Source organism: Micromys minutus, assembly GCF_963924665.1.
Source record: "Micromys minutus genome assembly, chromosome: X".
NCBI lineage: Eukaryota > Metazoa > Chordata > Mammalia > Rodentia > Muridae > Micromys > Micromys minutus.
In genome coordinates, this window is record NC_137970.1 from 30,712,447 (window position 1) to 30,726,830 (window position 14,384).

The 14,384-nt window shown below is 35.1% G+C and overlaps 1 protein-coding gene across 1 annotated transcript in view; it reads right to left on the reverse strand.

Moving 5' to 3' along the window:
* Positions 1 to 14,384, reverse strand: part of RPS6KA3 (ribosomal protein S6 kinase A3) — a 98,364-nt gene that overhangs the window by 25,108 nt on the left and 58,872 nt on the right. The window contains 6 exon segments of the mRNA XM_080910520.1: positions 4,221 to 4,291; positions 5,142 to 5,284; positions 5,475 to 5,512; positions 6,778 to 6,884; positions 7,433 to 7,512; positions 8,127 to 8,207. Of these exon segments, the coding sequence (XP_080766646.1) occupies positions 4,221 to 4,291; positions 5,142 to 5,284; positions 5,475 to 5,512; positions 6,778 to 6,884; positions 7,433 to 7,512; positions 8,127 to 8,207 (520 nt within the window).

The window sequence follows — 14,384 nt, forward strand, 5'->3', positions numbered from 1 at the left end:
GCGACTGTTTTGCCTGAATACATGTCTGTGTATCATGTGCAGGTAGTGACTAAGGAGGCAGAATAGGGCATAGATCCCCTGGAACTAGAGTTACAATTGGTTGCGTGCTGTCATGTGGATGTCAGGAATCAGATATGGGTCCTCTGAAAGTACAAGTGACATCAGTCAGCTAAGCCATCTCTCTAGACCCCTTCAAACTAATTAAAATGTTGAATTCACTAGACTAGTGCTGCTCAAAATGTTACTTAATAATATCCTCCTAGATACTTGATGATAACATTAAAGAACATCCTATAACCCAGTGAGCTTATGGATTGTGATTTATTATAGAAGGGGGAATAAAATAGTCATAGGAGGCAGAGCAAGGAGGGGAACTGGGTGGGACAGTGGATGAGGAAGGACTTGGGAGGTCAGGATCAGGTGTGGGATGAGGCAAGAGAGAGATGGTCAGAGGGCCAGGAGAATGAATGGAAATCTGCAGCTGTCCAGAGTCGGAGTTGGGGATGAATCTCTAGGAAGTCCCAGGGACCTGGGATGGGGTAGGCTTCCAGAACTTAGTGCAGGTGACCTTAGTTGATATGGAACCTGAAGAGGCTATCTCATGTAGCCAGACAGGAACTCCAGTGGAAGGATAAGGACAGCAACCCACCCACAAAACCTTCAACCCAAAATTTGTCCTGTCTAAAAGAAATGCAGGGAATAAGACAGAGCATACATTGAAGGAATGACCAAATAATAACAGCCCAACTTGAGACCTATGAGCAAGCACCAGTCCCTGAAATTATTAATAATACACTGTTATGCTTGCAGACAGGAGCCGAGCACAACTGTCCTCTGAAAGGCACTACCCAGGAGCCAACTGAAACAGATGCAGATACCTACAGCCAAACACTGGATAGTGATTGTGCACCCTTATGGAAGAGTTGGGGGTAAGGGCTGAAGGCCCTGAAAGGGATGGGGACCCAATAAGAAGACTAACACAGTCAACTAACCTGGACTCCTGGGAATTCCCAGAGACGGAGTCACCGACCAAAGAGCATACACAGGTTTGGCTGAAGCTCCCTGGCACATATATAGCAGATGTGCAGCTCAGTCTCCACATGGGTCCCCTAACAAGTAGAGTAGGGTCTGTCCCTAAACTGTTGCCTGTATGTAGGATATGTTCTTCTAGCTGGACTGCCTTGTCTGGCTTCAGTGGGAGAGGAAGTACCTAGCCCTGCAGAGACTCGATGTACCAGGTTGGGCAGATACCAGAGGTGCCCACCCTCTCAGAGAAGGGGGAAGGACTCTGTGAGGGGGAAATTGAAGGGGGGGGTTGGGATATAAAAACAATTTAAAAGGCTAAGAAATCTAGAATACATTATTTTCTAAATATCTATCTTTGGCACACCCTTTTGAGAAGTTACTGTTTGTTACTGGATCAGGGCTCTTTTGAGAAAACCTGGAAAAGCACTGTTAAAGTCAGTAAGTAGGATATGGCAGAAGTCTTGAAAAAGTGGTCTTGCATCACTTATTTCAAGATGATAATTCCAAGGGTAACTGAGAACAATCTGGGATGGAAAGAGGCACTATACTTAGGAGTGTGGATCAACAGAGTGTGAGATATTTTCCCAATACTGTGAGCAATGCATTGCAGAGGAAGGGTTAGAACAATGAAATAATTCAGAAAAAGATAAAATCAGAATATCTGGATATGAAAGAAGGAAGAAGACATGTTTCTGGTTTGGGAAATAGGATATACAGAAATGTTTATTGGACATATAAGGATAGGAAAAGAACAGCAAACAGGGACTTAGCTTAAAGACATGAATTCATGCATGCTACAAAATCATGTGGGGAAGACAGTTTGAGTACATCTCTTGTGCTTGGAATACTTGGAAAGGTAAAAATTAGTATGAGAGTAGTTGAAAGAAAGGCTCAAGTCAAGGAACTGAATACACAGAGGGAAGGGAGGGAGAAAAACACATCAGAAACAAAACCCTAATGAGAAGATAGTTTAAGGAGTGGCTAGAAAAAGAACATTTTGTACATTAAAAATAATATACATTGGGAGGACAGTTCAAAGGTAGGGTATGTGTTAACATGCACAGGGTCCTAGGTTCAATTCCAGCATCAAGAACCAAACAACCAGCCAAACAAATACAACTGGTTGAATCATGCTGCTTATTTGATGAAGGAAAGTTCATTGTTTTATAAAATACTAGCTAATACGTTGAGGAAAACAGTAATAGAAAAATTACCTGTTAGAATCTTTAAAAGACTTTTAAAGTAATGATTATTAACAGATTAAATCATCAGACAATGTTTAGACAATATTTGACAGGAATCTCTATCATGGTGGGCTCATTGTAAGGCCTCTGACTTAATGAAATAAGGAATTATACATTATAAGTCATCAAATAATAGCACCAAGAACTTTGAACACTCAAGACGGCATATACCTAGTACTTTTACAGGCTGAGGCAGGCAGATTGAAAGTTTGAGGCTAGTCTAGGATACTTACATTAAATTTCATATCAGTCTGGACTACACAGTAAGACTGTATGTCACAAAAGTATAAAATCAAATAAAATACTATCACAAAAACAAGAATTTAAGCAAAAAACAGGAAAGAGGAATAAATTACTAAGTTATTGGCACAGTTCTTAAAGTAGACTAATTGTTATGTAAACTAAGGTAATTAAGGAATCACAGAACTGGTTTTAAATCCATTCAATTATCAATGACAATTTGCCTGAAAATCTTCCACGATAACTGATCATTAAGTGTTATCTCTAAAAATTAGCAAATCGAGAACAGCCTCATTCATATAAACACACCTGAAGTGCCAAATGGTTGGCAGTCCTACCAAAGGAATTACACTCTTATACATAATGCCAACCCATTTATGGAGTGAAAACCTGCTAATACGTGAATCCTACCATTCCCTAAAAGTATGTTCAAGAATAGCTAAGCCTAGTGGCACAAGCTTATATTCTCAACACTCAAGAGGCTGAAGAAAGAGAGTAAAAAAATCGATTCAGTCTCAGCTACATAATGAGACACTATCTTAAAGTAACACACACACACACACACACACACACACAACAAAACCAAAAAGAACAAAAGCTAGAGAGGTAAGACTAACAGTTGAGATTAGGAAATAACTAAGAAGACAGGTATGAACAAATAGGCTGTGGAGTAAAAGAAGCTGGAAAATGGTAAGAAAAATCCCTGATTACACTAAAAGAGGCTTTGTGGAAAGGATGAACAAAGATGAAGCAGTAACTTGAAAGAAAAGGCAGGTCAAAGAAAGGGCTTGGCTTTTTTTTTTTTAAACACCAGAGAATTCTAGTTGAAACTATAGGATAGGCAATGAAATTTTGATAGTGTGAGTTCATTTATGTAATATGTACTTTCTAACCTTTTTATTGTGCAGAATATCAAGCCAAAAACCTGTCAAAACAAACAAGTGTTCACCCAAAGTACACAGCTCAATAAGTAGCTGTCTGGCCAAGAATGATAGGATTGCCAGAAACCATCATCTAACTTAATCACTGTTTTTCTTATTTTGTCTGTACTTTTACCATCCGATTATAGACCTTAAATATGCTTTAGCTTTGCTACTTTATAAGCTTTATAAATAGAATCATAGAATTGATTTTTTGGTTCTAAACCTTATTTACTTAACTTTCTTGTAAGACATCCAAATTCTTGAATGCAATTATGGCATGTCCATTTTTTTTGCTATATAGCATACTATGTTCATATAAAGGCCTGAACCTGTTTTTATACGACTTCTGAGTCAAGACTTGTTTTAGTCAGGCATAGTGGTACATATATGTAGATCTCAGTACTGAGGAGGATAAGAGTGAAGAGTCATCAATTCATGACTAAACTGGGCTGCACAGTGAGACCTTGTCTCAAAATACAAACAAAAACTAGTCATTTTATATTTGTATAATATTGGACAGAGAAATACAGGACAGAGGAATGTAATAAAGACTCAACTGTATGAATATTAACATTCTGCTCTATTATTACTAGTACAATATCCACTATTACCAATAACATTGTTCTGAACATCTTTACATTTATTTCTTGAGTATACTGCCACATAAACATTAGGTACATGTCGAGGAGTAGGGTAAGCAGACAAAGGCATACATATATGTAGTTATCTTTAATTTGAAGCATTTATTTTAAAATCTCAGCAAACACATTCATTTGGGAGTACTTACTTAAGAATCATAGTCATTGTTTCTTTACGATCTTTTCCTTGGAAAGGTAGTGTACCAGTGAGCATTTCAAACTACAGAATGGTAAAGCAGTATTAGCCAAAAAGTATATAAAGTTTCAAGACCAGAAGTTAAAATTCCTATTAGAGAAAGACATTTTCTCCTTTCTTTTGTTTAAACTGCATAAAATCATTCTATTATAGTGTTACTGAATATGCAAACTGTATCACAATACATTAAATATAGCTTTTAAAAAGAAACATTATTCATTTTTAAAACAAACATTAAGTTTCTACTGAACTTTTTGATAATTCACAAAATATAAGTAACTATACAATTCTTCAGAAATCAACCATATTTTAAATGGCATTTAAAAAATGTAATTATGTGACTAGTCGAACAGACTATCAATTTCCCATTAAGATTTTAGAAGGGTTATTGCTAACAGACTTCTCTAAGAGGCTTTTACAAAGAATAAACATTATTAATGCCTTCAGGTTTGTCTAACCTAATGATACTGTAACACAACGTTGGCAATTATACAGCTCATGCTTCAAGAACCACAAAATCAAGTCAGTAAGTAACATCCCCAAACCCTAATCTCATAACAGTTTAGGTAAGTTCATGATTTTGTATTGGGCTGTATTTATACATAATCTAGGGTACATGCAGCCCATGGACACAAGTTGGGCACATATGTCAAAAATAAAAAAATCAAAGGAAATCTATTTTGGATTTTTTGAATTAGGATGAGATAGAAGCAACCAATGTTCCCTAGTCCTATCCTTCAGCAATCATTTGATTTGGTTACTTAGTATTTATAACAGAAAACATTGAAAACCAAAGTAATATACACTGCCAAATCTCATTTTAAAAACAAAATAACAACTTCCTCCCTCTAAAAATCAGAGATTCAAATCTTACCATCAACACACCAAAAGACCACCAGTCAGCACTCTGAGTATGACCTCTACGATTAACTACTTCTGGAGCCATGTATTCCACAGTGCCACAAAAAGAATAAGCCTTTTTCTCGTGGTCAATAGATTCCTTACTCAAGCCAAAATCTGCCAAAATCAATTTTGAATTAATAAATATCCAAAGTATTTTATATAAAATTTAAACTCTGAATTCTAATACTTATTTAAATTTAGAAATATTAACTTAAAATGTAATAGTTGCTGCTCAAAACTTTTATCATAATCAACCTTAAAGGAAATATAGGTGAGAATATTTTAGTAAAACGAGGATTCTTACCAGTTAACTTGATGTGACCTTCTTCATCAAGAAGTATGCTGCAAGAAAACAAAGTCAGAAAATGTCTTTAAAGAACTCTACACAGAGACATACTGAAGCTGAAATGGAAATGACTCAACCATCAGCTGACCATATTCACTCTGAATGGTTGCTTTTGGCCATGAATAACGATTAAGAAAACAATTAAATAAGCTATACCTTTTTAAGGTGCTGTAATGCTTTTCTACCTAAATATTCTTGTCCATATATACTAGATATGAAGTACATATTCAATCTAAACTCTCTTTTTTGAGACAATATCAATATCTCACTTGTGCTCAAGGCCTTCTTCCTGCTTCAACCTTCCAAGGGTTAGGATTACAGATGTATTTATTATATTTTGTGTATATGAGTATTTTGCTTGCATCTATTTATGTGCACTATGTACATGCTTGGTGCACTGGATCCACTGGGTCTGGAGTTACAGATGGATATGAGTCTCCAGGTAGGTACTGGGGTCCTCTATAAGAGCTACAAGTGCTTTTAACTGCTGAGTCATCTCTCAAGCTAAAGATGCTTTAGTTTTTGAGATGAGTCTTGGCTAGGTCATACAAGCAGGAAATAAAAACCTAGACTCAAGTGATCTTCTCACCTTATCTTTTGAGTACTAGGTCTACAGGTATGTACTAATGTGCTTGGCTAACTCACACAGTTATAATAGAGGAATTAAATGAAATGTGGTTCTCACTTCAATAAAGCTATTTTAAATTATTCTTTATATATTAGAAAAAGAAAAACAACTCCTGTATGCATATTATATGAAATAGCAGCTTCTTAATGAATGCCACTATAAGAGCTGTGGAAAGTTTCCTAAATTTACATTTTAATGAGAAAAATGAAATTAAAAAAGTGAAGCCATGAATAGAAAACCTATAAATACAAACTGCCAACCAACAGACTTTAACCTCATAAAAATCAAAGAATGTAAATGAAAATCAGGAAAGCTGGGCAGTGATAGTCCACTCCTTTAAACCCAGCACCCAGAAGGCAGAGACAGGCAGAGCTCTGAGTTCAAGGACAGCCTGATTTATATAGTGAGTTCCAGGACAGCCAAGGGTACTTAGTCTCAAAACAAACAAAGTAAATGAAAATAGGTTAGTAGTGTTGTTTAGTAAATAGTTTAAGATCATACATACAGTGTTAGCAGACATGTGAAGCACAATACTATAATGAAGTGCTGTGGAGATCTACAAAGTTACTACATTTTATGAACTCCTTTACAACTGTACCACATTGAATTCAACTTAATGGCATGGCTCCTTACTTTTCTGGTTTTAAGTCTCTATAGATTATTCCCAGGCTATGCAGATGGTCTAAAGCAAGTGCAAGTTCAGCCAAGTAGAATTTGACATCTTCCTCTGTGAACATCACCTAAAACAAAATAATATTTCTAACTTTATTTTCTTTTAATGTCTATGATTTTTATGTATGGTTCTAGATAACACTTTAACTATTCAAACAATTTGTAAATATGTTAATCAGATATAAATTTAGTTACAATTTACTCATGAAAGAAATTTGCAAAATGATTTTAATCAGTCAAGTATAGTCATATGCTAAATGTTAACTATGCCCTGTAGCAGAAATGTATTTTTAGCATATTAACATTTTAGAAATGAAAAACAAACTTCAGAATAAATGCCAAACTGACAGTACCAATGATTAAAGACAGTTATTTCTATATTATCAATTCTGAAAGACATGACAGCAGCAGAGTTAAGGTAAGTTTCTCATGTAAAGCACTGCTTTCAGTGTAAATTCAAGAGTTAGGGAAATAATTCTTTCTGACTCAGTTTCTTGAATGAAAGAATTTAGTGCTGCAAGAGAAATGATGATATATGCAATATTGAAATAACCAAGTTTTAACTGAAATAGAAGGAATAGAAATAAAATTTTAAAAATGTACAATAGTTATATACCTCTTTGGATAAGCGTGTAAACAAATCTCCTCCCCTGAGAAAATCCAAAATAAGATACAACTTCCCTTCAGTTTGAAAAGCTGAATGAAGAAACAAAATTTCTGTTTAAACCATGGTAGTTTACTTTTCTGGATTATATTAAGTCAATTCATTCACACATAAATATTTTTTAGCAAGTAAGTGATACCAGAAATCTATGCTTATTTCTACATGCTTAGTTCTACGCATAAGAAAACATTGATTCTCTTAGTTTCCATGAGAAAATGTCAAATACAGTGTCTTAATATGGACCGAAGTTTTCTACAGGCAAGAGTCCCTCAAGAATGCTACTTTTTTAAAAACATGTTTTTCTTTTTTCTTAATTGTTTTATTTATTCAGAAAGATTTCTTTAACCATGAACTAAATTACAAAACTACGCCACAGCACGGGTTGGGTATATTCAATCATATAGTATATGCATTCTACGCTTTTACACACCAAGAAGTAGCACTTGGTTTTCAGAGAAAAAGAAACGTAGGTGGTAAAAGTTTTAGGATGCTGATACTGGAACTCTTTCTTGTCTTCAGTTTGGTCCAATATAAAAGGAATATGAAATGCGGCTGCAGTGTTACATGGCTATACTTCAGTATATCTGCATATACTCAGAGGGTGAGAGAATCAAGGGAGAGGAATGAGAGGCAGTTCAGAACTTACCATAATGCAATTTGACAATGAAAGGATGATTGACTTCTACCAAGATATCACGTTCCATTTTTGTTCGAACACGGTCTCGAACTATAAAAGATTGCCCACATGAGGTATTTTTGAAGATAATATTAAAACACCATTTTCTTTAGATTACATTTTAAATTCAAATTTTCTTATGTGCATAAAACATAATTTTATTGCTGTTGAATTTTTAAATCTGCAAAAATAACTTTTACTATATTACATAATCAAGAGCAACTGTGCATTTAAAAACTCTATGCTTAAGTTAAAAATATATAAGACATTAGTTATTGGGTTTAGAAGCACTTTAGTGGGAGTTGTGGAAAATGGTAAAATGCACGAGAATTCTTTAAAAATAAGGCATTTTATGAAATATTAAAACAAAAACCTGAAATGGGTTTCAGTACTTGTAGTAACCCTATCACCTCAATAAATGTTCATTAAGTCTCTATAAAATGTAGCAGACTTTGTTTGTAAAGCATCCATAAAATGTAGCTAACAGTATATATATCTCAAGAGGTCTATTTCGATAGAAGGAGAAAAAAAGGGAGGAAGGGTAGATTGGAACTGTTGTACAGGTGAAAGGCCAAAGGAGTTTTTATTTTTAAAATTAGAATGATATGGATTCAAATTTGTGTAATCATGAGTAAGTTTCTTATTTAAACTTTCTGAAACATCAGCTACTTACTTTTCGGGTATAAAATTGGGTAATTTGACTGTAATGTTGAAGAATTTGTGATCACTTGGATAAAGTTAATAACTAAAGCTTAGTGTGTAAGAGGCGTTTAAGTAATAGATACTATCGTTACTATATCAAAAAGTAGTAGTGTGGCTATGATTAAGGAGAAGTTTATTACCATTGGTAAGTATTACAGGAATTCAGAGAAAGGCAAGATCAGTTTTATTTGTATAGGAAGACTAGAAGTCTAGAAGAAGGGGTATGGTTAAGATACAAGGTTTAAGATCCTTCCAGTTGGGATGGGTTCTAAAAGAGACCAAGTATGGAGTACCAACACCTGAGAGACATGGAAGCATAAATGATGACTTGGAAGGAGCTACACCAGTGTGGAAACAGAGGTTCACTACAGGGGAGATAACGCAAGGAAGATTCAGATTCATGATAAATTGAAATGCTGGGAAGAATTTGGGTTTGTGGCAAAACTTTTACAGAAACAAACATTTTCTGAACAAAGCCTATAAGCTAGGTATTAAGAGCAAGAAGTACATTAATAGGCTCAGAATATAGGGGAGGGGTGAGAACTTAGTAAATGATCAGAAAACATTCTAAAAGTCAGATATAGTGGCATGTGCCTGTAATCACAGTATTTCAGAGGTGGAGGCAGAAGCATTAGGTGTTCAAAGCTATTTTCAGCTCTGTGGTGAGTTTGAGACCAGACTGTTTTACACCAGACTCTTGTCTCAAAAAACAAACTGAACCAAAACAACAAAAACTTTCAACATTTATGTTAGTGATCAAGACAAAAAAAAAAAAAGATGGAGTGGGGGAGGCAACTTTAAGTTAGTTTTATTCTCAATTTAAGGAAATCAGAGATAGTTAAACAGCAATAAAACTCCTGGGAACAAAACAAGTAAGAGTCAGTGAGAGATGGCTTAGTGGGTAAAAGTGCTTACTGCTAAGCCTGATAACCTCACTTTGATCACTGGGGACCATACAGTGGATAGAGAGAACCAACTCTAGCAAGTCGTCCTCTGACTTCTGCACTTGACCCCTGGGCCAGTCCTCACCACATACATGAAATAAACATGTAACAATAATAATATCAACAACAACAACAATACCAATACTACCACCCACGGCTTTCTCCATCCCATCTTCCACCCAACTGAAATTAATGAGTCAGGAGTAGGAATCAATTCCTCTTGCAGGCTATGCAGCTCTGCCTTTTAACTGAAACATTCAGCTAATGTATCATATTAATTATCAACCTATGATTTCATTGTCTTGTCATCCTTATTGTATCTAACAGGCTCTGTTTATTTTTATGTGAATGAACCTTATTATAATGGCTGGTTGATAATTCTGTTCTAGCTTGGACTCAGTCTTTTTTTTTTTCTTAATTATGGTTAACTATATAATTTGTGATTAGTTCCCATTAAAGCTAAATTCTAAATTTCTAGATCTCAGAGTACACAAAGTTCATACATTTAAATACCACTCCTATACCTAATGAGCAGCAAAACCAACATATGCATTGTATGTACTCTCTCTATTCTTCCACAATGAAAAGCTTTTTTTTTTAAAGTCAAGGTCATATTATGTAGCCTGTGGTAGCTTTGAAGCGAAGATACTTTCCTCTACCTCCTGAATTACAGGAAGGCACCACCATGCTCAACAGAAGAAGACTCATTTAGGAATGAAGAAATAGAGCTTAGTAGCTTTGAGTTACCTTTCTATATATGGAGATAGCTTTCTATATATCATTATAAATTCCTTTGTTTTGTCAGACAGAAATACAGTAACAGTAATGTGTTTCCCTTTCTTTATATAAAAAAAAATCTAAATCCTATAATCTAAAAATTTGGTTATCACATTTTGTTTAAATTTTTAAAACTTTATTTGAGTGTGTGTGTGTGTGTGTGTGTGTGTGTGTGTGTGTGTTTGTCTGTCTATGTGCATGTGTATCCTGGAGCTGGAGTTATAAGTGGTTATGAGCTGCCAGACATGGGTGTTGAGAACAAAACTGCAGTCTTCTAGAAAAACAGTGAGCACACTTTATGGCTGAACCCCATGTTTTTTAATCATCATATATTCACTGCATGAAATAATGGGTTTCCTTATGACATTTTATATATGAAACATATTTTAATTAGATCTATTACTTTATTGCCCTCGTTTGTTCTTTCCTCTCCAACCTCTTCCCAAATAGTCTACAGAACGCATGGTACTTTTTAATCAGATAACTTCTAAAGTGTTAATGCTTATTCAAGATGGCAATCAAATTTCTCTGACCGTTATTAGATTTGAGCCTCCTTGACTTAAATATGAGAGTGAATAAAAATGCTGTTTGTTATTTCTAGGACTGTATATCAAAAATTGTTTTAAGTAATGATGCATAAAGTCTTTTAGGCTGACAGAATGATCTAGTTCCCCACTAAATTGATCTAATGTCACTGGCAGACGTCTAGTTGATCCCAGTCAGTGTATTAGTAGAAACTTTGAAATGGAAAGAGACTTCTGGGTAAACATGAGTTAATTATTTCTATAGAGCCCCACCAAAAGGAAATTAATAGAAAAATAACAGTAGCAAGCTGTTATATATAATGGCTACATTTGATACTCTTCATAGGTGCCTATAATCAATTAAATACCAACCCTATAGATACAGATCTATGAAAAAATCAAATTTATACAATAGGCACAATAAAAGATAAGTAAAAACAAATAATAAAGTTCTTTGAATATGTTTTCATGTCAACTTTTCACTTAAAAGAAGTACTTTATGGATTCTCTTTGGCATGTCTGAATCATGAACATCATTAATTTTGTGTTTTGGAGCAATTAGTAACATAAGTTTTTTCTTGAAATTTCCTAGAAAACAAAAGATAAAATTAAATATCAAAACAAAACAAAGGCTGGAGAGACGGCTCAGTGGTTAAGAGCACTGATTGCTCTTCCAGTTCAATTGATCCTGAGTTCAATTCCCAGCACTCACATGGTGGCTTACCAGTATTCTTAATGAGTCCAATTAAGGATGAAGTCACGTTTTCAATGCATACTGTCAAGCCCTTGAAAAAAATCAAGTACTGACTAAAAAACATATTCACATGGTTTTATGTAAAATTTATTTTAATGTCTGAAAAAACAGTACTGACAAAAATGTATAATTTTAAGCAAAAAATGTTTAAAATCTTTACATTTATCTTTGTTTTGCAAAATAAAGTCGTTTAAAAAAAAAAAAGGATGAAGTCAGCTACAGTGTACACAAAACAAATATTAAAAAAACCCCAAAAGTCCAAATCCCAAAAAGAATAAAAATAATAAAACGTAGGAAATTACCCAGGAAGCACAACATACAAAAGGACTAAGTGTTACAAAATAAAGAATACATAACAAAAAACTTTCACAAAACTGGGAAGTAGGAGTTCCTAGTTTCAAAGGAAACACCACACATAAGGTATGATGAAATTTTATATTACACATTGAAAGATATACTCCATAAATTTCAAGATACAAGGATAAAGAAGATTTTATCTATAGACTTCTGGAGAGAAAAAGTTACCTACATACAAAGAACTAGCAACATTTTATGTGTGAGTGGTTTGTATGCCTGTGTCCTATATTCATGCAGTTCTTGTGGAGGCCAGAAGAGGGCAATCAAATCCCTTGAAACTAGAGTTACAGACAGTAGTTGAGCTGTGTTTTGGATACTAGGAATTGAACCTGGCTCCTCTGGAAGAGCAACAAGTACTCAACAACATTTATTTTAATCATATCTTCTATTAAGCATGATACTACAGTCTTCCAAATATCCATATTTCAATATCTATAACTATAAATGTTTCTGTGAATTATTTTCAAGTACAGGAACTCATTTTGTGATGCTATTTCCTCAGGTTAATTCAGCAGCATTAATAACAACCTTGTACTTATTGCAAAACTGCTTTCTAATGATGCTACTATCATATGAAACAACTCATTATTTAACATGCATTTAAATATGCATATTATTTAATATACATTTCTTTTTTCTCATTTTTTAGATATTCTGTATTTACATTTGAGATTCAATTATTAGATTATCCCTTTTCCCCACTCCACTCCCATCCCCCCTCGCCCTCCATTTGCCTTCGCAAACCCTCCTGATCACTCTTCTCCACCCCATTGCCTTGGCATTCCCCCACACTGAGAAAACATGCTCTTTCTGGGCCAAAAGCCTCTTCTCACATTGATGCCAGACACTGGTATCTTAAGCTACATGTGCAACTGGATCAATAGGTCTCTCAATGTGTGCTCAATGGTTGGTGTTTTAGTCCATGGGAGTTCTGAAGGGTTTGGTTGGTTGATAAAAGTTGTTATCTTCCCATGAGGTCACAACCCCTTTCAGCTCCTTAGGTCTTTTCTTTAGCAACCTCATTGGGGTCCCCAAGTTCAGACCAATGGTTAGCTGCAAGCATGCTCAGCTGTATCTATATGACTCTAGCATAGTTCCTGAGGAGTCAACTCTATCTGGTTCCTGCCAGTAAGTACTTCTTGGCATCAGCTATAATGCTTGGATTTGGTGGCTGCATCTGTGGTGAATCCCTGGGTGAGGCGGATTCTGAATGATCTTCACTTCAATCCCTGTTCCTCTGTTTGACCTTGCATTTCCTCCCATGAGTGTTTTGTTCTCCCTTCTAAGAAGGACTGAGGCATCCCCATTCTTATTTTTGAGCTTCATCAGGTCTGTGAATTGTGTCTTGGGTATTCAGAGCTTTCTGGGGTTAGAATCTGCTTATCAGTGAGTGAATACCTTAATATACATTTCTATTTTAACCCATTAAGTCGTTTCCTCAAAGATTTAAAAATATTATTTTATTGTTTTTAGTGTGCCTTTTGCCTGCTTGCATGTCTCTGCATCACTTGTGTGTGCTTTGTGCCTACAAAGGTCAAAAGAGGGCAGTAGACCCTCTGTGAACTGTTACTGCTTCTTCTGGAAGAGCATCCAGCATGTATAACCATTGAACCCTCTCTCCAGCTCCTCCTTAAAGGATTTATCTTCCTTAGTAACTTTTACTCAGTCTTTTACATAGGATGTAATAGTATGTCTCATCAACTACCTTTACCATTAGTTTTACATTTACTAACTTCAATTGTACTGCAAGAGATTTCCTATCTTCATTAATTTATGGATTAATTTACAGATTATTCTTTAGTGAGCTATAAACTATTACTATTATTAATTATTGTAGTGCTCAAACTTTCCCAGATTTAGCAAGTAGGAGAACCTTAGACAACTCTGTATTTGTATGTTTTTTTTCTGTGTAAGAGTGTGTATATATGATATGTGTGTGCTGTATGCACATACATGTGTATGGGTGTGTGTGTCTATGTAGATTTGTAGGCCAGAGGAGGATGTCAGGTGTTCTTCTCTACCACTCTCTGCCTTACTATCTTAGAATGAGAACTTCCACCGAACCTATAGCTAGAGAACTCTGCCCCAAACTGCTGAGGTTACAGGCATGCATATGGTCATACTGGACTTTTGTATAGGTGCTGAGATCCCAACTTGGGTCCTTACCTAT